The sequence below is a fragment of the Dendrobates tinctorius genome, unplaced genomic scaffold, assembly GCF_039654945.1.
Source record: "Dendrobates tinctorius isolate UK_male_01 unplaced genomic scaffold, ASM3965494v1 ptg000129l, whole genome shotgun sequence".
In the NCBI taxonomy this organism is placed as follows: Eukaryota; Metazoa; Chordata; class Amphibia; order Anura; family Dendrobatidae; genus Dendrobates; species Dendrobates tinctorius.
Genome location: NW_027361797.1, coordinates 1,243,429 through 1,267,219, shown reverse-complemented (window position 1 = coordinate 1,267,219; position 23,791 = coordinate 1,243,429). Strand labels below are relative to the sequence as shown.

Sequence of the window (23,791 nt, the reverse complement as noted above, 5' to 3'; positions counted from 1 at the left end):
AGATAAGTCCTAGGGCCTCAAAGAACCTATCTACCGACATCCGTTCAGGGGCAGTAGGGGGCAATGAAAAAGCCCAGGATTGGGGACCCTCCCTAAGTAAGGAGATAACAATCCCCACCCGCTGAGTCTCATCCCCAGACGATCGGGGTCTAAGAGAAAACCATAATTTACAACTCTCCTTGAATATATGAAATTTATCTTTTTCGCCAGAAAATGTGTCAGGAAGTTTAACTGAGGGTTCAGGAGAGTGCAAAATAACATCTACAGAGTCACCTGGTGGACAAACAATATGAGAGGTGTTTCCCTGCATGGTCTTAATAGTCTCAGTCAGTTCTTTCTGTAAGTGGGTCTGAGACATGACAAGGGACTGATGATTCACAGAAAAGTCCTGCGCCATCTGTGTCAAACTGGACACTTGATCTGCCAAGTTATGCAGCAGATCCATGGCCAGAGGAAAAAAAAAAGCAAAATACCGTTTAAATGTGAGGTTAGTGATAATGTAGTGAAACCTCCACCAGGGGGAGCTGGTGAGGGAAGAGAGGTTATACACTAAGGCCTCTTTCACACATCAGTTTTTTGCCTTCAGGCGCGATCCGGCTTTTTTTTGTAAAACCGGATCCGGCAAAATGCAATGCCGGATCCGGTTTTTCCCCATTGACTTGCATTAGCGCCGGATCGTGCCGGATGGCATTGCGTTTCATCCGTTTTTTGCCGGATCCGGCAACTTGTCTCATTCCGGCGTCTGGAAAAAACGGCTACTGTAACGTTTTTTGTCTCCGGCGAAAAAGCCGGAAGCGCCGGATTCGGCGCTTCCAGCTTTTTGCTACAATGAAAGTCTATGGGCGCCGGAATGCGCCGGATCCAGAAAAAGACGGATCCAGCCACCGGATCCGGTTTTTTTAAGTCTGCGCATGCTCAGATCCAATTGGCCAGCCGCCAGGAACAGACGGATCCAGCAAAAAACCGGATCCGTTTCTACAGTTCTCCAAAATTTATGCTGGATCCGTTTTTTCTAAAAAAAAGCCGGATCCTGCCTGACGGCAAAAAACTGATGTGTGAAAGTAGCCTAAGAGCAGCAACCCTGAGCAACAGCACAGGTGCCACAGGTAACAAGAGAGAATAGTCAGACGAACCGAGTCAGAAACTAACAGGAGCAGACGTACCAGAAGGAGCAGCAATACACGTAGTCAAAATACCAAAGCCGAGAGTCAGAAAGCCAGAACATGAGCACAGGGTCCAAAACGTGAGACGAAATACGTGGTCGGGGTACAAGCCAGGGAGTCAGATGCCAGAGAGGGAACGTAACAGCAGAAAGGAATACCAAGAGACGGGGTCAGAAATCAGTCCGGGTCATACACGTGAATATCAGTCCAAGGCAGGAGGATCACCAGGGTACAAGGGTCAGCGGCTCTAAACTGCAAGCTTGAGCTCTCACTAACACTGGTCAGCAGGCTGTGAGGGATTGAAATAGCCCAGCTAGCTCCAGAATGAGGCTGAGGAGATTAACCCCCGCATGACCAGTCCGGAGTGAAGACAGCAGAAGATAAACTCCGGACTGGACCATGACACTACTGACAACATGTCTCCGAATTTCCAAGCACTAAATTTTGTATTTATTTTCAGAAAATAAGAAATAGCCAAAATAACAAAAAAATGCAGTGCTTGCAGACCTGAAATAATGCTAAGAAAACAAGTTCATAATCATTTAGAAGCAACAATACTAATGCTTTAACTCAGGAAGAGTTCAGAAATCAATACTTTGTGGAATAACCATGATTGTTAATCACAGTTTTCATACGTCTTGGCATGCTTTCCACCAGTCTTTCACACTGCTTTTGGGTGACCTTATGCCACTCCTGGGACAAAAATGTAAGCAGTTCTTCTTTGTTTGATGGCTTGTGACTATTCATCTTCCTCTTGATTACATTCCAGAGGTTTTCAATGGGGTTCAGGTCTGGAGATTGGCCTGGCCATGACAGGGATTTGATGTGGTGGTCCTTCATCCACACACTGATTGACCTAGCTGTGTGGCATGGCGCATTGTCCTGCTGGAAAAACCAGTCCTCAGAGTTGGGGAACATTGCCTGAGCAGAAGGAATCAACTGTTCTTCCAGGATAACTTTGTATGTGGCTTGATTAATACGTCCTTCGCAAAGATTAACCTGCCCAATTCCAGCCTTGCTGAAGCATCCCAGATCATCACCGATCCTCCACCAAATTTTACAGTGGGTGCAAGACACTGTGGCTTGTACACCTCTCCAGGTCTCCGTGTAACCATTAGATGACCAGGTGTTGGGCAAAGCTGAAAATTAGACTCATCAGAGAAGATTACCTTACTCCAATCTTCTATGGTCCAATCATTATGGTCTTTGGCAAACTTCAGCCTGGCTCTCCTTTGATTCTCATTGATGAAAGGCTTTTTTCTAGCTTTACATGACTTGAGCCCTGCCTCTAGGAGCCTGTTACGAACTGTTCTTGCCGTGTACTGCACCCCAGCTGCCATTGCCATTCCTTTTGTAGGTCACTTGATGTCATCCTGCGGTTGCTGAGTGACATTCGAATAAGATGTCGGTCATCCCGGTCAGTGGACAGTCGTTTTCGCCCTCTGCCGGTTTGTAACTTCGTTGTCCCCAATGTCTGCTGCTTGACCTTGTTGTAATGGACTGCCGTCTTAGAAATTTTAAGGATGGAGGCAACATGACACTCACTGTATCCCTCTGCTAGTAAAGCCAGAATTGAGCCCTTCTTTTCCTCACTCAAGACTTTTCTTTTCATCTCCTTTGGCATGGTTAAATGTTATTTATTCATTCCTATTACTTTTGAGATATTACTAGCACTTGTTTGGGATCCAGCTTGTCCTATTGCAAGAGGATTGTGAACACCACAGCAAGGTTTTTTTATACTTTCCTTCATTAAATAAGATTTGGTTCAGGTGATCACCTAATCAGAAGCACATTAAGTAGAGTGAGGTGTACTCTGGATGGAATTCAACTGACACTGGAATGGAATGGCTGTCAGACATGTAGAGAAGCTGATTTTTATAAAACTGTGCAGCAGTCTCTTAATTTTTGCCAGAGCTGTATATATTGATGAGGGCAGAGAGCAATATCCCAGTACAATGGACTAGTGTTTTGGTTTAGAAATATCAAAAAAGTATGTCTGAACTAGCACCTACTAATGCGTTTGTTATCCATATTTGTGCAGTAAGACAATTACTATAAAGTAACAGCAAAAAAAGGGATTTTGAATAAATAGGGGATAAATAATACTATGGTAGTGTATTTGACAGACACATTAATAAAATTGATTGATGTGTCACAAGGGTAATCTATATACTAATTTAGATCTGTATATTTAGGTATAAGAAATCTGTATTCATCCTATATAGAAAACAAAAAGCGACACAGTGGTTTATTTTATTATATTGGTATACACAGAATGACCTTGATGTCATGTGTAAAGCCATAGTGGATGGACTGCAAAAAGCGTGGTGGCGATGACTATATTATAAAAAAAGGTTGCATTTTAAAATGTTTAGTCCACATCAGTCAGTGAATGATCAGTGCCAGACCTGCGGAGTGTGAGTATCTGAGTATCGCATGAATAGAATCTGGCTGTCATTAAAGCAACAAAGTCTACACAACGAAGCCAAGTCAATGTAAATGATCTGTTCAGCACTATGGGCTGGACACTGATCTGTATGAGAATCTGCCTCCAGGAGCTGTGGTATGATCAGACCATGTCCCTGCACGGTCAGACACAGCCACTACACAGTACACAGCAGGGGCACATCTATAAGATTATCTCAGCACAGGAACATTTTATTTATACACATCCAATTGTGAAAATTATTATTATTTTAAGACTTATTGATTAAAATATACTTTGTTCATGGGAAAATCCCATTAAGTTAAACAACTCTGCAAAGTATTCAAGGAACAATATCCGTGAAGATGAAACAGTACCTGAGATTCAGTACACATGGACACCTTGCTCATCACACGGTCTCCTACTTCTGGACTCATCTGCAAAGAATCAGTGAGCTTTTCAGATATACAGTTACATACACAGTTCTTATGCAAATATAAAAATACAATTCTTATCCCATAGTCAGGAGCCTGCATTAGCATACCCATCAATATGGGAATCACAAAGTCAGTAGAAAATGGGATACAACCATTGTAGTATATGGGCACTTGTCCCCATGGATTTCCTCCTGTGGTCATCAGGGGACCAGTGGGAGAAGCCAATCTGTCTCCATATAACCGCAGAAATGCTGTGCGCAGCGTCTGACCCGGGTGCTGCCATCTTATCGAGGTTTATGCGGTCACTTCCCTTTCAAACAAGGGCTTGAGCTGCATACAGGAGCGTGTGGAACGCATAATGCGGTCCAGATTGACGCGCAACAGAAGTGACGCCGGAATATCGGGGAGATCAAGCGTAAATGTGTTCCACACACTGGAATGATGTCCAGGAGTGTCAGACTATGCTCCAGATGTTGCAGGGTAACCTCATCATACTCTATGAAAATTCATAACTTATCTCAGAACTGAAGGGGCTATCAAAACGAGGGGGAGGGACGGTACCCCAAGAGACTTCCCCATATTCCCCTAAACAAATAAACCTCAAAGGAAAAAGGCCCAAACATCCATGCGCCGAAGCTAAGTATCAATAGTATATATACAAAAAGAAACCCTGGAATCACTGGGCTCACCATCTCGTACAGTAAATCACTAAAGTTAGTGACATTAGCCCCCTACTTTTGATAGACCAACGGGGAAGTGTCAGTTATAATGAAATCTATTTTACTCTGTCGCCTTATTGGGGGACACAGAACCGTGGGTGTTATGCTGCTGTCCACTAGGAGGCGACACTATGCATAATCTAAAAAAGATTAACTTTGGCTCCTCCTCTGCAGTATACACCCCTGGACGGCGTCAGCCTTCTCCAGTTTTTGCTTAGTGTCGCAGGAGGCACACCTAAGATTTTTTTTACTCCGTCTTTTTCCTGGATTTTTTTTTTTCCAAAGGACTACAGATGAAGAAAAGAGGGTCTCCAGCGAGACTCCCGGCATGGCTCCCTCCTCGGTCCCCTATTAGGGGTACCCGGTTGAGGTCGAGGTAGCTATTCCCCATGTCGCTCCCTCACCAGTCCCTCGGGTACTGGTTCGAGGTCGAGACCCCCCTCCTTCCTCAGTTCCGTCCGGCTCTGGGTCGAGGTCGAGGCGACGATGAAGCCCCCTGACGGTGACAGCAGCACCCTCCCTAATCCCCCTCTGGGGGTATTAGGTTGAGACACCGCAGGTAGGGCCTGTACCAGGCACCAGGGACCCCAGTCCACCTGTGGGCTCCTTTTGGGACCGGGGGAGGTGCAGCGAGGCACGGCACTTATCAGAGACAGGGCTCCCTGCGGCCCGGTCTCTGCAGCAATGGCGCCCCAAGGGACCCTCCACAGGGCCCCAGTCACATATATGGCCCCATCCAACCCCGGAAGCACCAGAACACAAGATTTCCTTTGAAAGTGTTCAGAAACCATCGAAGGTCTTCCCTAATCACCCGGAATTTCAAAAAATTCTTTCTAAGCATTTTTCGCAGCCTGAGAAAAAATTCGCCAATCGCAAGTATTTGGAAGCAAAATACCCCTTTCCACAGAAAGACACCAAGGATTGGACAGATCCGCCTGAAGTGGACCCTCCAGTCTCTAGGCTGGCAGCACAAAGGCTTCTCTCGCTGCCGGACAGTTCAACCCTCAAGGACACAGCAGACAGACAAGTCGAACGCATGGCTCGTTCAATCTTTGAAGCGGCAGGTGCCTCTTTGGCTCCCGCATTTGCTTCAGTTTGGGCAGCCAAGGCCATCATGGCTTGGGCTGATCTATTGCAAAAGGGCCTTCAAGCTTCAAATCCTCAGCTGGCGGACCAGGCGGTGCAAATTGCAGTGGTGGCAGATTACATGGTCCATGCAGCGTTGGACTCTGCAAGAGGAATAGCGGGAATAGTATCAAACGCCATCACAATCCGGCGTATTCTCTGGCTAAGAGAATGGAAAGCGGATGTGGCCTCAAAAAAGTCCCTAACAAATCTCCCGTACTTCAGTGGCCGTCTTTTCGGTGAAAAGCTGGATACAATGATATCCAATGCTACCGGGGGCAAAAGTACTTCCCTCCCTCAACTAAGACCAAAACGCACGTTTAAAAGGCGTAATCAATCTCGTTTCCGATCCTTTCGGAATTCTTCAGGCTGGTCCGTCTCACGCCCAGCACAAAACCGTAATCGTTCCCCCCGCAGGGACAACACACGTGCGGCACAGAGGCCGGACAGGAACTGGCAATCAAAGGCAAGCCAGGCAAAACCTAAAGGAGGAAAACCTCAGACTTTTCCCTCATCCTGACTCATGCCCTCTGGAAGACACCCCACTTGTAGGCGGACGACTGCTACTCTTTCAGCAGGTCTGGCTGCCTATTACAGAAGACAAGTGGGTCAAGGAAATAGTGTCTTCAGGATACAAAATCGAGTTTACTACCAGCCCACCACACAGGTTTTTTCCCTCTGTCCCTCCAAAATCCCCGCTCAAAGCTCAGGCCTTCCGTCAAGCGGTTTCTTCCCTCCTGCGAGCAGGAGTCATAGTGCCAGTCCCAGCAGAAGAGCGCTTCCGAGGGTTCTACTCCAACCTGTTCGTGGTGCCCAAGAAGGGAGGCAGCGTCCGACCCATACTAGACCTCAAGCAACTCAACAAGTACGTTCGAGTTCGTCACTTCCGCATGGAATCCCTCCGGTCAATCGTTGCGTCTATGGAAAAAGGAGAATATCTTGCCTCCATAGACATACAGGACGCATACCTGCATATACCGATTGCTCCCGCCCATCAGAGGTTTCTCAGATTCGCAATCAACCAAGACCATTACCAGTTTGTGGCCCTCCCGTTCGGTCTCGCCACGGCTCCCAGAACATTTACAAAGGTCATGGCAGCTACCATGGACGTTCTGCACTCCAGAGGCATAGTAGTCGTTCCATACCTGGACGACCTTCTCATCAAGGCCCCCACCCTCAAGGACTGCGAGGTCAACGTCTCGATCACGATCGACACTCTGACGCGCCTGGGATGGTTAGTCAATTTACAGAAGTCCTCGACTACCCTGAGTCAGTCTCTGACCTTCCTGGGGATGCTATTCGACACCTCCAAGGGTCTGGTGATCCCCCCCGGGGACAAGGCACTGGCTCTCCGTCTGGGAGTTCACACACTCCTCCGCAAGTCTCCCAGATCTCTCCGGTATGCCATGAGAGTACTTGGCAGGATGGCAGCAGCAATGGAGGCGGTACCATTTGCCCAGTTTCACCTCAGACCCCTTCAACTGGCCATCCTCAAGTCCTGGGACAGGAATCCGTTCTCCCTCGACAGGGAGTTCCGGTTATCAGCAAACAACAGGAGGTCCCTGCACTGGTGGCTCAAGCCAACCTCGCTTGCAAGGGGAAAATCCTTTCTCTCCGGTCAATGGAAGGTTTTGACCACCGACGCAAGCCTTATGGGTTGGGGCGCGGTGCACCTACATCACACAGCGCAAGGCAGGTGGTCACCAAGGGAATCGACCATGCCCATCAACATCCTGGAAATTCGGGCCATCTTCCTGGCGTTGAAAGCCTTCCATCACTTGCTGGCAGACTCTCATATCAGAGTACAGTCGGACAATGCCACGGCAGTGGCATACGTGAACCATCAAGGCGGCACCCGCAGCATCCAGGCGATGACCGAAGTAACGCGTATCCTACAATGGGCGGAGGCTGCAAGGTCGGTACTCTCCGCGGTCCACATTCCGGGTGTGGACAACTGGGAAGCCGACTATCTCAGCCGACAAGGAATGGACTCGGGGGGGGGGAATGGTCTCTCCATCCCGAAGTCTTCTGTCAGATCTGTCATCATTGGAGGATCCCGGACGTGGATCTGATGGCATCCCATCTCAATGCCAAGGTTCACAATTTCATGGCCAGGACGCGCGATCCGCGGTCGCTCGGAGCAGATGCCCTGGTTCAGGACTGGACCCAGTTCCAGCTTCTGTACATTTTTCCACCCCTCCCCCTGATCTCCAGAGTCCTGAGGAAGATCAAACAAGAGGGTGTTCCCACCATTCTGATCGCTCCAGACTGGCCCAGGCGTACATGGTACGCCGACGTCGTGCAACTCACAGCAGACGCTCCCTGGCGTCTCCCCACACGTCCCGACCTCCTGTCACAAGGCCCGTTCTTCCACCAGAACTCAGGGGCTCTAAATTTGACGGCGTGGCCATTGAGACCTGGGTTTTGACCCAAGCAGGTTTTTCACCGGACGTTGTTAAAACCATGATCAGGGCTCGAAAGCCAACTTCAGCCAGGATTTACTATCGTACCTGGAAGGTTTTCTTCACATGGTGCGACTCTCGTGGGCAGATTCCACTTCCCTATTTTCTTCCAAAGGTCCTCGGTTTCCTTCAGTCAGGCCTGGACGCCGGGCTATCCCTGGGCTCGCTGAAGAGCCAGGTGTCAGCGCTTTCAGTGCTCTTTCAGAGGCGTATTGCTAACAAGCCGCAAGTGAAGACTTTTCTCCAAGGGGTTTCCCGATTGGTTCCCCCCTACAAACGTCTGTTGGAGACGTGGGGCCTCAACCTGGTCTTGACAGCACTACAGTCGCCTCCTTTTGAACCCCTTAGGGTGGTCTCCCTCCGCTTTCTATCACAGAAAGTGGTTTTCCTGGTGGCAATCGCCTCGCTACGCAGGGTGTCTGAACTTTCCTGCAGACAACCCTTCCTGATTTTTCATCAGGACAAGGTGGTTCTCCGTACAGTACCATCCTTCCTTCCGAAGGTCGTGTCCAGCTTCCACCTCAATGAGGAAATATCACTACCGTCTCTTTGCCCAGCTCCCGTTCATAGGGTAGATAAGGCTCTGCATACGCTTGACCTTGTCAGGGCATTGCGTATTTACGTGTCTAGGACTGCTCCCTTCCGGAAGTCTGATTCACTTTTCCTTCTTCCAGAAGGCGTTCGCAAGGGCCTACGGGCTTCCAAAGCCACCCTTGCTAGGTGGATCAAGTCCACCATTCAAGAGGCTTACCGCCTCAACAATTCTCCCCTTCCGGCCGGTATCACGGCACACTCTACGCGGGCAGTAGGGGCCTCTTGGGCCATTCGGCATCAAGCCTCAGCACATCAAGTGTGTAAGGCAGCCACTTGGACTAGCCTGCACACATTTACAAAACACTACAGAGTGCATACCCAGTCCTCAGCGGATGCAAGCCTGGGTAGACGGGTCCTGCAGGCGGCAGTACCCCAAGTCTAGGGGACTGTCAGCACAATATTCGTCCACTGCTTCCCACCCAGGGACTGCTTTGGGACGTCCCACGGTTCTGTGTCCCCCAATAAGGCGACAGAGTAAAGGAGATTTTTGTGTACTCAACGTAAAATCTCTTTCTCTTAGCCTTTAATTGGGGGACACAGCTCCCACCCTGTGGCCCTTGTGGGCCGTTGTTACGGTTGGGTTCTCATATTGTTGTTTGAGCCTGTTTTATAGTAGCCTTTTTTTTACAGGCATGGTTATGTTTCTGGTATATTCCTCCTAATGCTTTTGCACAAAACTGGAGAAGGCTGACGCCGTCCAGGGGTGTATACTGCAGAGGAGGAGCCAAAGTTAATCTTTTTCAGATTATGCATAGTGTCGCCTCCTAGTGGACAGCAGCATAACACCCACGGTTCTGTGTCCCCCAATTAAAGGCTAAGAGAAAGAGATTTTACGTTGAGTACACAAAAATCTCCTTTTTGTACTTGCTGTTATCTAACCCTGGGGAGTCGCCTATAATTGGGTTCGTCCTATAGGGGTTACCGAAACAATTGTTCTTTAAGGTAAAATCCCTCTAGAAGGTAGACTTCCCCTGTAAAATTGATGTAAAGAGTTTCTGTCCTTTCTTCTTCCTAAGGTATTTTTGTATGTGAAGAAAAATGCAACCATAGTGGACACCACGGTTTGTGAGCCCCACTACAACATAGCACAAGCTAGTCATCCCTTCCAGAAGCGCTCTTACAGCTTAGAAAGTTTTCAAGATGTGGAGAATTATTGGTTCGACTTGCAGTTTGTATGTCTGAATACGCCTCTAGGTAAGCCATATTCTCAGGGCAACAGATGCCTACTAATGGAAACCTGCGGATCTAATGACCATTGCTTCCTACTTGGCTTTAGGTATCGTCCGTTGTTCTCGTGGAAAGAAGACAAATCCCCAAGATCAAAGCGCGTTAGGACCAGAGATGGAGGTGGAGCAGGAAGACAAGCAAATTCTGGAGCCGAAATTTAACATTCTGGAGATTATACCGTACGTCTTCATGTCCCACTTAAAACGTTAACCCATTGTTTTATAGTGGTTGCCCCACAAAGTCCATTTTAATCAATAGATTTCGGAATAATAACATGTTTCCGCTCCTTCAGACTCCAGTAGTGTAGTGCTTTGCATCATTACATCCATGGCTTGGCATTGTGCTTGGTGATATAAGATTCGCATGTAGCTGCTCAGCCATAGAAACCTATACCATGGACCTCCCGGGGGATGGGATGGAGGGTACACTGTTTTATCTTGATGTTAGTAACATATAAGATTTGGACTGTGCCGTTATGGAGTCAGCAAAGTGTTGGTGTGACTTTAGTGCACTCGGGGACCCCCGCTCTGTATTTTTACATGGTCGGAAACTTTGTGGCCGAGTTACAGTGTTCCTAAACGCTTCCGAATTTCCATAACATTGTTCACAGGTGATGGTGGAATACGTATAGAGAGGTGAAGACATTTCATGGACTGACTGGTTACACTGGTGGCATTCTGTTATAGGACCATGCGCGAATATTTCCAAATGTTAGTAAAGTGCGACTGCATGACTAGGGGCAATGGGACTGACTGAATAACATATGATTTATTGACTGATGTGCGTCCCAGTACTTTTGTCCATATGATGCACTTCATAAACGAAAAACATTTCTCTAGGATAAAATAATTATTAGACAAGAGATGAAATATTTTAGTCTTTCTGCATGTGTGAGACTCCTGCTCTCCCTCCGCACTAGAAGGAGTCCTTCCACCGTGCACAGTTATAGGGCGAAATCTATACGGCCATGGTTAGCCTCCTACCGCATTGCAGAAGGCGATTTGCTTCCTATGGCTATCGGGTACCATTCGTAAACGATGGAGGCGGCAGTTGTCTATATCTATCCATGGTAGTGGCAAATGATCTACCTACATGTTAGTGCCCCCTCCTGCGTCCGGTCTTGCGCAGGTGCATGAAGCGCTCGGTGCATGACCGCCGCACTGTCGACAGCTGTGGATGCAGCTCAGTCCTTTCATTGTGTGCATATGGTACCATGGGCAGCAGGTGGCATCAAAGACCCTGCGGCGTACAGTGAGGCTTCTATGCCCGTCCACATCGTTTTGTGTCATTTTAAAAAGTGTTCTGCACCTGTTTCCATAATGCAAAGTAGAGCGAAAACCTCTTTGGATATACTGTATCCTAAGTGCCAGGGCCCAATCAATAGGAACTTTCAGCCTTGCTAATCATTGGAACTTTTTTCATATACATAATACTGTTGTAATGCTCCTATGTCAGGAAACATGGATAACTCCATCAGGTGGAGAGTGCATTAGTCTTTTATGAGTAGCACGGGTTTATTTTGGTATTTCCCATTACAGGGGCAGCAAGGAAGTTGTGGATGATGGCACTGTTCCCGGAGATGGATTAGGAGCCGGCGGCCTGGACTCGAGCTTTTACAGCCATCTAAAGCGAAATTGGATTTGGATCAGCTATATCATTAACAATAAGAAGGTCGGTTGTGATTGGTGTTCGCAGCCCTAATTTGCAGACATGTTAAGTTACGTTATCTCATTTCATATGCGTTTCCTGCCCAGCTTTCATAAGCTATAATTCTTTTTTCTTTAAAGAATTCATCTTCAAAAGACGGCCTTACTCTGAGACTCCAGACCTTCCTGAATAAGCATAATCTTCCCTTAGGCTCCCGAGGTAAATGCTTTCCCGTGATTTCAGTATAACCTTAAAAGGTTCTGTCTCCTGGGCAGCTCACAGCCCCACAGTCTTCTCACTTCCTGGTTTCTGGAGAGGCGGAGACTTTATCCTGATTGACAGTTCTGATTAGTAGCAGAGTGGTAGTATTAGTAGAGCTTGTGCTGAGCTTTATGGTTCCGCTATAAATGCTTTCCCGTGATTTCAGTATAAACTTAGAGGGTTCTGTCTCCTGGGCAGCTCACAGCCCCACAGTCTTCTCACTTCCTGGTTTCTGGAGGGGCGGGGCCTGTATCCTGATTGACAGTCCTGGTTAGTAGCAGAGTGGTAGCATTAGTTGAGCTTGTGCTAAGCTTTATGGTTCCGCTATAAATGCATTCCTCTGATTTCAGTATAAACTTAGAGGGTTCTGTCTCCTGGGCAGCTCACAGCCCCACAGTCTTCTCACTTCCTGGTTTCTGGAGGGGCGGGGTCTTTATCCTGATTGACAGTTCTGGTTAGTAGTAGAGTGGTAGCATTAGTAGAGCTTGTGCTGAGCTTTATGGTTCCGCTATAATGCTTTGTTCTGGAGTGTACATTCCTATCACTATATTTACTTACAGTGGATCTAAAGCATCTACACATCCCAAGTTTTTGTCATGTAAAAAAAAATTTCCAAGAAAAATAATTTCAGAACTCTTCCCACCTTTAAGGTCACACATAATCTGTACAAATCAATTGAGAAACATATGGAAATAATTTTGATGGGGAAATAAAAATACAACTAAAATGATTTGTTGCCAAGGTGTAATCCTGGCAGGACAGATATTTGCTCTTTATCTCTGAAGTCGTGTAGAGCAAGTATTCTACACAAAATCTACTGTAATTCAGGGGGTTAGCGCCCCCCCCCCTGTCTTATGCGGTCCGACATTGGCCGCCCCTAGCATGTACTTCAGCCACTCGATATGATACATAGCGTATACAAGATGGCTGCTACTTGCCCAATGCGCCTTGTCATTCTGGGTTTTAGGCAATCAAAAGAAATTCTTTGGAGAGATTTCTATGTCCGAGACAGGAGAACTTGTCAAGATTGTGAAGGAAGTCACAGCGAACCGCAGCAAGCGAGTGCAAGGGGGGAAAAGCCAGAAGCGGAAAAGGCAAAAGAAAGAAAGCGAGAAGAAGCCAAAACCAAAGAAGATGAAGAGTAAGTATGGTTAAAATGGCTGCCCGCTACGCCGTTCTCACCATTGTTGTATATGACCCCTCCCCGATCGAACAGTCAGAAACCGCTGGGAAGGCAGAAGCGGTAATAAACCATCTGTGCCTTCTCTATAGGGAGACCCCCACGATCGAGTGCAGTGTACTTATGGCGTGACATTGTGGAATAGAATGCGGACCACCTGGAGGTGTAAGGTCCATGGGCGATACGGAAGTAGTTCCTGAATTTTGTTTATTTCTTTTCAGAATTTTGTCTAGCACGGAAAGTTCTGAAACTTTGCAAATAACCTTATTAGGGAATTTGCCTTCATGGTTGTAAAAAAATGCATGTAAGTAGCTTACAAATCCCTGCTTTTCCCCATTACTCATCTGGAGTACAGATGATGGAAGTGAAAGGGTCAGCTCAGCCCGTGTCTGCTAATTCTGGAGATAAGCTGCTGCAGGAAGTTATTCTGATAAGCACAACATTCAGAGGAGGAGACAGGTTCCGACCCATCACTGCCATCATCTGGACTCCACATGAGTACGTTCTTCTATCAGTGCAGCTGAAGGCAGGCGAATAAACTGGGGCAAAAACGGGGTTTGGAAGCTACTTACATTCAATATTTTTTATAGGAATTAAGACAAACCCCGTAATAAAGCGATTTGCAAAGTTTCATAACTTTCCATGCTGGACAATATGATTAATTAATAAATGAAATTTTAGTTACTCTTTAGTAAGTAAGGCTCAGACTTACTAGATACACACACTTAACAGTGACTTTGAAGCACAATGGGCAATCACATGAGAATAGTGATGAGCAAACGTGCTCGGATAAGGTGTTATCTGCGCATGCTCAGGTGCTGAACAAGTGACTTCGGCATGCTCAAATAATATGTTCAAGTTCCCCCACCTGCATGTCTCATGGCTGTTCAACAGCTGCAACCCATGTGGGGATTGTCTAACATATGAACGTGTTTTTCAGGCATGCCGAAGCCACTTGGTCACCACCTGAGCATGCTTAGATAACACCTTATGTGTGCTCGCTCATCGCGAATAGAGACTTCTTTATATGCTCGTACAGTGTGCTGTATTTCTGCCTTGGAGGATGACTTACCCAATTTGTTGAATATTTTAACCCATTTTCTGGAGAAATATCATTAGGCTTAGAAATGGCCGTGCTGCGTCGTGTAACGGTAGATCTATGGTTTCCACACTTTTAATGTATCAGAGGACACAAATGAAGAGAAAAATATCAAGAAAAACCGCTACCACGACGAGGCCGACCAGAGCGCTCTCCAAAGAATGACCCGCCTGCGCGTGGCCTGGACCTCCCAAGAAGACGGATTATTGATGCTCTGTCGGATCACCAGCAACATCCTGAACAGAAAGGTAAGGCTTCACCACCAGAGCCGCAGAAAAACATGGGACGGGACAAGAAACCAAAGAAAAAGGGCATTTTCCACTTTTTGTTTCTCTTCTTTTTTTTTTTTTTTTTTTTTGCTTAGGTGAAAAGACCGTTTGTTCCCTGGCAAGTTGTGCGGGATATCATGCACGCCAGCATGGACGAGTCACTCGACAAAACCTCACACTCCATCGGAAGACGAGCGCGGTTCATCATCAAAAACCCACAGACGTATCTAAACTACAAGTAAGTTATGGCATACGTACCGACCCCACGCCGCCGGGGGCTGAGGGCTGGCCAATTATTAATGTTCTAGCGCTGTGCACCTACTCTTACATAGCCTTTTTTTTTAATTTATACAAACTGTTACACTGCGATGTAAAATTGGATAAAGACATCCATGAGGCACCCGAAATTGCATAAAGATATCCATGTGGTACCCAAAATTGCATACAGGCACCCCAGTGCTGGCTGCCATTTTAAGTGTGCCATTTTTTAATAATTTAGATTATATTTTAATTTATAAAAAAAAGTCTGAAAATTGTCCCAATATTGAGCGGGGTTAGTTTGGTTGCCCATTTAGACATTAGTCCTCTGATCGCCGGGTCGAGCCACTACAAGACTTCATTTGGCGGCAATGCTGCATTACATTGCAACTGTTGTAATTATTGGACTGTCCATTCGGTGCCCGGGTCCTTTGGCCGATTATGTGATTACTATGTGGACATCCTGAGTATATAGGGTGAGGCTGCCTTATGGTGGTCATCTTACAGGCCACGTTCCTCACCTGTTCTATGTAAGTGATTACTATATGGGACATCCTGAGTATATAGGGTGAGGTGGCATTATTGTGGTCTTCTTACAGGCCACGTTCCTCACCTGTTCTATGTATGTGATTACTATATGGGACATCCTGAGTATATAGGGTGAGGAGGCCTTATGGTGGTCATCTTACAGGCCACGTTCCTCACCTGTTCTATGTATGTGATTACTATATGGGACATCCTGAGTATATAGGGTGAGGAGGCCTTATTGTGGTATTCTTACAGGCCACGCTCCTCACCTGTTCTATGTATGTGATTAGTATATGGTACATCCTGAGTATATAGGGTGAGGTGGCATTATTGTGGTCTTCTTACAGGCCACGTTCCTCACCTGTTCTATGTATGTGATTAGTATATGGTACATCCTGAGTATATAGGGTGAGGCGGCATTATTGTGGTCTTCTTACAGGCCACGTTCCTCACCTGTTCTATGTATGTGATTACTATATGGGACATCCTGAGTATATAGGGTGAGGTGGCATTATTGTGGTCTTACAGGCCACGTTCCTCACCTGTTCTATGTATGTGATTAGTATATGGTACATCCTGAGTATATAGGGTGAGGTGGCATTATTGTGGTCTTACAGGCCACGTTCCTCACCTGTTCTATGTATGTGATTAGTATATGGGACATCCTGAGTATATAGGGTGAGGAGGCCTTATTGTGGTATTCTTACAGGCCACGCTCCTCACCTGTTCTATGTATGTGATTAGTATATGGTACATCCTGAGTATATAGTGTGAGGTGGCATTATTGTGGTCTTCTTACAGGCCACGTTCCTCACCTGTTCTATGTATGTGATTAGTATATGGTACATCCTGAGTATATAGGGTGAGGTGGCATTATCGTGGTCTTCTTACAGGCCACGTTCCTCACCTGTTCTATGTATGTGATTAGTATATGGTACATCCTGAGTATATAGGGTGAGGTGGCATTATTGTGGTCTTCTTACAGGCCACGTTCCTCAGCTGTTCTATGTATGTGATTACTATGTGGACATCCTGAGTATATAGCGTGAGGCGGCCTTATGGTGGTAATCTTGCAGGCCATGTTCCTCACCTGTTCTATGTATGTGATGACCATCTTCCATTTGTCCTAGGGTGTGCTTGGCAGAAGTGTACCAGGATAAAGCACTTTGTGAAGAATTTATGAATAGGAGAGAAAATTATGACGATGCTAAGGTATGAGTGTGTGCGTAAAACTATTTCAATGGATTCAATCCTGGCAACAGAGTCAGTATATAAAAGTGGAACATTAGGGACGACCATAAGTCTCTGATGTAGAATGAAGCACTCAGGTGGCCATATTATAGCTATTTGGATCCCTTTCCGCTCTACAGTATATGGAAGAGGAGACTTCCTATGCTTCTTTTCGTGACACTTTTCAAAATGAAATAATTAAGAAATATAGCGAGCAAATTCTGCAAACTGTCTGCACAATGGAGACCCGAGTTCCATTCTGCGGGGATCTTCACACACATTTTTCTTGGTCCACATATCTAGTGACCACATGAAGGGCGTACAGTGACCTTATGTCACTTGCTTCAAACAGACAATTGATTTTGAAAAAGGACACACAGTCGGAATTTATGAAAAATGGCTCCGTCCCCCATCGGGATTTGTTTTATTGGTGAAAATTGCTAATAGATGTTAATAAAGACTGACTGTCTAAGATGGTTGGGGGCTTCTCCACTGTTGCCTGACAGATGATGGTGGCGGAGAGAAGGATCCGGCATACCGGATTTTCACTGATCGATCCTTTTGTTATTAATGATGTAAGCCCCCACCAGAGCAGTCTCTCATAGAGAGCACAGGAGCGATGAGCATGTGGGGTCTCTGGGGTGGTAGCTGTTTGTCCGCTGTCATCTATCTATTGGGGGCTTAAGTACAAATCAGATGATAAAAACAGATCTGTTACACATAGGGATCCAAAAATGGACTTCTGACCATACAGTCATGTGTAGGGAGGCAAAACAGGCTCACATCAGATGTCACATGTTCAAGACGGAAATTGGACAATAATGAAATGTTGTCATCTTAACAAAAGCCCAATGTTACTTCAGGTTGTCTTTCTTCCACAAAGGTTTGTGCTGCTGAGTTTAAAGAATTTGTGGACAGGCTCAAGCTGAAGTTCAGCTCTTCTCTGGGTTACACGATATATGAAATTCCAGACTCTATCGATGAGCTGTTCAACAGGTAACATGCTGTATAGCTTTTATGCAACTCCTATTCCAATGAGGCTTTAAAATGGAACTGTGCTTGGCATAAATCAATAGTACAGGGGATTGTAAGAAACATTAATATATATCTGATCAGAGAAATCCGCTTTATTCCCCACTTTTTAGCCACATCTAACTCTCCCCCTGGCCTCCTGAACTTGTCATCCACACTGGGAAATTAAACTCTCAATTCCATCTTCTTCAGATGAGATGGACGGGAGTCATCATGAGCACAGGCCATTATACTCTATGGAGGTGGGATAGTGGAGAAGTAATGAAGAGCAGGGAGAGGAAACAGGCGGAGGGAGGCACTGAAAGATTGTGCTGAGCTTGCTAACAAGTCTTTTATATAATATCAGAGCTTGATTCGCATCCAGACAGTTTAGGATTGCAGTACAGGAACGAGATATATCTTTGTACTGTATTAGCCAGTAAAAAAGAAGAATAAAAAAGAAAAATATTCAGAATTGAGCGTCCTCAGTGGTTGATACCTTTTAATGGCTAACTGAAAATTTGGTAACACGTAGCAAGCTTTCGCGACTACTCAGGTCTCTTCATCAGGCTAGACTAATACAAAACCTGAAGAATCACATATTTATGCACAACACAGCACAGAAATAATGCAATAAATAAGACAAGTGACTTGAAGCAAAATTGTCATTATGGGAGAGGGATAAACATAAAGATTGGACTAGTTCATAGAAAAGGAGTGTGAAAGTTTTATTGTCCTCTGATTGGGGTCTGGTTCTATGTTGTGATGCCCTCACAAGGTTTTAGGGGCAAATATTAGGTACCTTGTGGGGGCGACACAACACATGATTCTAATATACATAATACTGTATATGTTTCACTTCCTCATTGTTTTCAACATTTCTGTTTGTCATTAATGCATAGAAATGTAATTTACATTTAGGCTGAACACGTTGTCCTGACCGTTCTTGGGTTTAGTTATACTTTGTTAATAATACATTCTTCATTTGGCAGGTTTCGCGTTTTGGCTGTTGGTGATGAACTGAACCAGAAAAAAGATTTGGAACTCATCAGCAGGTATTGATCATAGATGAGCCATCTTAGCTCCATCACCTTTAAACTCTATTAGGTTTGTCCCTCAATTAGATGTCTCTGTTGAGTTACTGTTTTTACTGTGCTTTCACAATGGCTTGGCCTTCCATCAATGCTCTCTGAGGCAAGCTTTGCCCTCCATGAGTGCTCTCTGAGGCTATGTGAGCCCTCCATCAGTGCCCTCTGAACTTATGTAAGCCCTCCATCAGTGCATTCCAAGCTTATGTAAGCCCTCCATCAGTGCTCTCTTAGGCTGTGTGCACACATAGCGTTTTTTTTTAAGCGTTTTTGATGCGTTTTTCGGGGTCAAACCGCATCAAAAACGCTTAAAAGAAGCATCCCATTCATTTAAATGCATTTTGGCCTTTTTGTGCCAATGGATGCGTTTTTTACCGCTAAGGAAACGCTTAGCGGTAAAAAAACGCAGCATGATAATTAATTTCCGCTTAGGTCCGTGTTTTTGGCTATTTCCTATAGTCCAAAAGACGCACGGAAAAAAACGCATCAGAAACGCGTGTTTTCTGGGAAAGAGAACCCGTTTCCTGAGCATTTAAAAAAACGCTACGTGGGCACATAGCCTTAGGCTAGGTTGGCCCTCCAGAAGTGCTCTTTGAGGCTAGGTTGGCCCTCCAGAAGTGCTCTCTGAGGCTAGGTTGGCCCTCCAGAAGTGCTCTCTGAGGCTAGGTTGGTCCCCTAAAAGTGTTCTCTGAGGCTAAGTTGGCCCACCATCAGTGCCCTTTGATGCTAGGTTACCTCTCCATTAGTGCCCATTGATGTTAGGTTGGCCCTTCATCAGTGCCCTTTGATGCTAAGTTGGCCCTCCATTAGTACTCTCTGGGGCTAGGTTGGTACTCTATCAGTGTTTTCTAGAGCTAGGTTGATCTTCAATTATTTTCCTCTGGTTACAAGTTGGCTTTGCATTAGTGTCCTCTAAAGTCAGGTACTCCATCAGTGTGCTTGAAGGCTTTGTATGCCCTCCATCAAGCCTTTCAAGGCTGGGTTGGTCCTCCAAGGCTAGTTTGGCCCTCCATCAGTGCTCCCTGAAGTTAGTTTGGCCCTCCATCAGTGCCCTCCGAGGCTAGTTTTGCCCTTCATCAGTGCCCTCTGAGGCTAGGTTAGCCCTCCATCAGTGCCCACTGAAGCTGGGTGACCACCTCCTAGTGCTCATTTCAGTGCATCTTTGCTTTGTTGTTTTCCTGTCCAGTGCAGTATTTGAAGTGATTCTAAGCTGTTTTTTTCTGTCTCTGTAAAGTGTGGATGACATCCAGGTGTTGGTGTTACAGAACCTCATTTTAAGCACGCTGGCACTTTCTGACATGCAAATGAAGTCATTCCGATCTCTACAAGTAAGTGCAATATCTTATTTACAATTTAGCATCTGGCCAAATCCCTAATGTGCATGAGCTTATATGCCTTGAGTGGGAGGGTGAGGATATCCTGGACATGTGTAGAGATTTTGTAAAACTTGTGTTCCATACTGCATTTGCCCTGTAGACCCCATTCCAGGTCATTTTCATGTCACGTATACGTAACAGCCATTCAGTTCGGGACGTGGAGCGTAGAAGTGTTGAGTATATTAGTTGTTTTTGTACATTTTGGGTGCATCAAATGCTGAGATGTATGATTCCACCACGTTTGGTTTTATTTGCACATGGTTTCAAATAGAATAAGCAGGATTGTGTTGTTCAGGTTTTTGGGAATAATTTGTATTTCTTTGTAGACTTTTCGAATGTACAGACAGTATCGTGATGACATTCTGGGAAAGGCTTTTGTGGAGTTTCAGAAGAAGAGACTGGTCAATCGTCGTCGTGGAAATCATACGTTAGGACCAAAGAAAAACCGCGCTTTACCATTTGTGCCCATGTCCTTCCAGTTATCACAGGGTTACTACAGGTAGGACATTGAATAATTTCCTGCGAGTTTTAGCTATCTGTGAACGTTTTCCGGCTTATTGTTGTCTCTTTCTATTCCTCGAGGCTTTTTACTTGGCGCTTTCCCTCTACAATTTGTACAGAATCCTTCCAGTTTTTGGAAAAGCTAAAGTCTTGTGGGAATGCTGATCAAGAAGACACATTCTCTTTTGGTGACCAGATAGATGACTCTACAGAAGACATGCTGTCATTTCCTTTGGATGGCCCAGGCGGCCAATGTGTGACCTTTCTGTCTCTACTACTCCTGGGGTTTATTTCTGTGAATGTGAAAATCCCTGACCAGATCGTAGTGGTGGACAGCACCTTAGTTGAGAACGAAGTCATGAAAAGGTAAATGGTTTCTGTGTAGGTGTTGAGAATAGGCTCGGACTGGCCGACAGGAGAACAGGAAAATCCTCTGGTGGGCCATCACCTTTCCTGAACAGTACTTGAATCATTATGTACAGACAAAGGCGGCATCTTATTTATTAATTAATTTAACAGTCTACCCAGTTTATTGTTATAGAAATTTGGGAATGAAGGTAAAGTCATATTTGCATGTAGCTGAAAAGTTCGGCCCTGCAGTTGATGTTACTAGTGGGCTCTTGACTTCCCAGTCCGACACTGGTTGAGAGCATCAAGGGAAGCATTCGTAACGCAGTGCATGGACTTGCTGGCGTCTCTCTGGACCCGAGCGGGACAGTTTCCTGTATTTCTATGCAGCTGTCACGCTTGGGACAGGAGACCTGCTAGCCAGTCTGTGCACGGTGTTACGATAACGCCTTCGATTTATATCGATGTCTGACTGCTCCCTAACACTGAGAGAAGGGAGGGGAAGAGCGGGGAAACCATACAGCCAGTATGCAGTCGTTTCTACATCAGCAACAGGACAACCACCTATTTAAAGGAGTTGCACAGACTATAGGAGCAAAATTGGTTATAACTTTTTAACAAAGGATATTTGAAAAGCTGTAAAATTTTGCCTTCAGGAAGAGTGTAAACAATACAAAAAACTTCAGTGTGAATGTAGCCAAAATACTTAAAGTACCGGTACTTTTTATCCTAGCAATCTAGTGTGGATATGAAATGTTAGCTATTTTTATGTAAATTTTGTGGGGGGTTTTACGTGTTTTGTAACTTTTTTTTTTTCTTCTCTTGCCACATAACACTTTCATAATCCTTTTCAAATTTTGCTGCAGTTTTGGAAAAGAAGGGCTGGATGAAGAAGATTTTGACGATGAAGATGACGACAGTTTGGGAAACAAACGGAAGATAGAAGTGAAGGCGCGTCAGGCGTCTCACACTAACTATCTGCTGATGAGAGGTTACTGCGCCCCCGGAATAGTCAGCTTAAGGAACCTGAACCCAAATGACAGCGTGGTTGTCAATTCTTGTCATGTACGGATAAAACTAAGGAATACACCTCTGGAAGGAAGGTTAAATTATTCTGGTAAGGGATCCACAATGGAGGCTGTTTATATAGGAAACAGTAGATCTGATTCTGTTAATCCCTGAAAAATCACGAAGTGAGAGGGGGGAAAGGTAGTCCGGTTATAAAGCAACGTCTCACTTTGATGACACATAAGGGATCACTGATCCACTTCATGGTGTTCATGGCAATTTTCATGAATATACAAAGCGAGATTATGCAGATGTAGGTAAACTTTGTAACTCGCGGGTTATTTTGTGGACTGCTTTAGGAGCATCAAAGCAAATCTGTCAGCAGGCTTTGATATGTAAGCAGCATAGGGCAGAGAGCCTGATTCCAGCGATGTGTCACTTACTGGGCTGCATGATGTAGTATAAATAAAATAAGTGTTTTATCAGCAAGAGATTATCATCACTACAGGACTAGTTGTGTCTTGCCATGTAGTGCTCTTTCTCAATGTAACCCCACCACTGATTGGCAGCTGTCTGTGTACACTGTGCATAGACAGAAAGTTACCAATCGGTGGTGTGGGCTGGGTTAGTCTGAGGTCTGCATTCAGAGAACAGATAGATCTGCAGCAGAGAAAACGGATTTTATCAAAAGTGCAAGAATCAGCCCAGTAAGTGAGATATCATTGGAAACTGGGTCTCTGTCCCTACAAAAATGCTACTCTCAGATTACATGGCAAAACCTGCTGATAGATTCCCTTTAAAATTGTCTTGCAAATAGCGGTGCAAATGTTGGAGGCATGCATATTATTGGCCTGGAACATGCTTGTATGGCCCCAAATCACATGAATAATTACCTAATATGTTATGTTCTTTATTAGTACTAATGTGTCACTTTATGTGGTAATAATGCTGTGATGTCTCAACATAGCCCGTGATTCTGAGATTGTTTTTTCATGACACATTGGACTTTGTTAGCGGGAAACTTTATATCGATTTATGTTTTGCGTTAAAATAAAATTGTAAATTGTAAGAATAATTTTAAAATTAGCAATGTTTAAACCTTTTTTTTTTTTTAAGCCAGATTAGTTAATAAATAATATTATCCGTATTTCTCACTTTACATCAGCATCGTTTTCTCAAAGTCCTATTATGTTGTTTTTGTTGTTAGAAGAGTTAAAAGGTTTAGCAGAAATTTTTAATTTTTTTTTTTTTTCAAAAAAATGTACAAAAATTATATTTTTTAGAGACTTAATCAGTTTTGAAGTCACTTTGAGGAGCTTATATATTGGACAACCAACAACAGTGGAATTAATGAAAGGAACATCCCCCCCATCCCCACTACAATGTTGCGTGGCACATTTTGCCTGGGACACACCAAGCCTGGCAGTAACCATACGGACAACACAATCATGATCTTGAATGCCGATGGGGTTAAAGAAGGAGCCCTTCGTCCTCTGTTAACCATCCAGATGCCTTTGTCGCTATTGATAGTAGCATCTAGGGGTCAACACTGATCGTGGTCAGTACAGTGGCTGTCAGATATACAATATGGCTGACACCCCACGGCACCAGCCACAATTGGTGTTGACACCGACCATGGCCGTTTAATCCCTTAGATGCTGCTGTCAATAGTGACTGCCATCTAGATGATTAACAGAGTGTGGGGGCGTCTTCAATAACCCCATTGGCACTGTGAGATCATGGCTATGTGGTCCTGGTGGTTGCCCATGGCCTTAGTCTGTCGGCTATAGGTGCCTGTTCGGTTGTTAGCAACATTTTAGTGGTAAAAATTTCAT

The 23,791-nt window shown here is 45.2% G+C and overlaps 2 protein-coding genes across 2 annotated transcripts in view; one reads left to right on the top strand and one right to left on the bottom strand.

Annotated features, from left to right (window-relative positions):
• SNRNP25 (small nuclear ribonucleoprotein U11/U12 subunit 25) overlaps positions 1-23,791 on the bottom strand; it is a 121,032-nt gene that overhangs the window by 23,037 nt on the left and 74,204 nt on the right. The window lies entirely within an intron of this gene.
• Positions 1-23,791, top strand: part of GTF3C1 (general transcription factor IIIC subunit 1) — a 91,463-nt gene that overhangs the window by 46,671 nt on the left and 21,001 nt on the right. The window contains exons 19-32 of the mRNA XM_073542764.1: positions 9,942-10,119; positions 10,202-10,331; positions 11,691-11,823; positions 11,940-12,018; positions 13,028-13,201; positions 14,427-14,587; positions 14,704-14,846; positions 16,525-16,606; positions 17,508-17,620; positions 18,628-18,690; positions 19,958-20,051; positions 20,426-20,598; positions 20,682-20,966; positions 21,815-22,065. Of these exons, the coding sequence (XP_073398865.1) occupies positions 9,942-10,119; positions 10,202-10,331; positions 11,691-11,823; positions 11,940-12,018; positions 13,028-13,201; positions 14,427-14,587; positions 14,704-14,846; positions 16,525-16,606; positions 17,508-17,620; positions 18,628-18,690; positions 19,958-20,051; positions 20,426-20,598; positions 20,682-20,966; positions 21,815-22,065 (2,059 nt within the window). The remainder of the gene's footprint in view (positions 1-9,941; positions 10,120-10,201; positions 10,332-11,690; positions 11,824-11,939; positions 12,019-13,027; positions 13,202-14,426; positions 14,588-14,703; positions 14,847-16,524; positions 16,607-17,507; positions 17,621-18,627; positions 18,691-19,957; positions 20,052-20,425; positions 20,599-20,681; positions 20,967-21,814; positions 22,066-23,791) is intronic.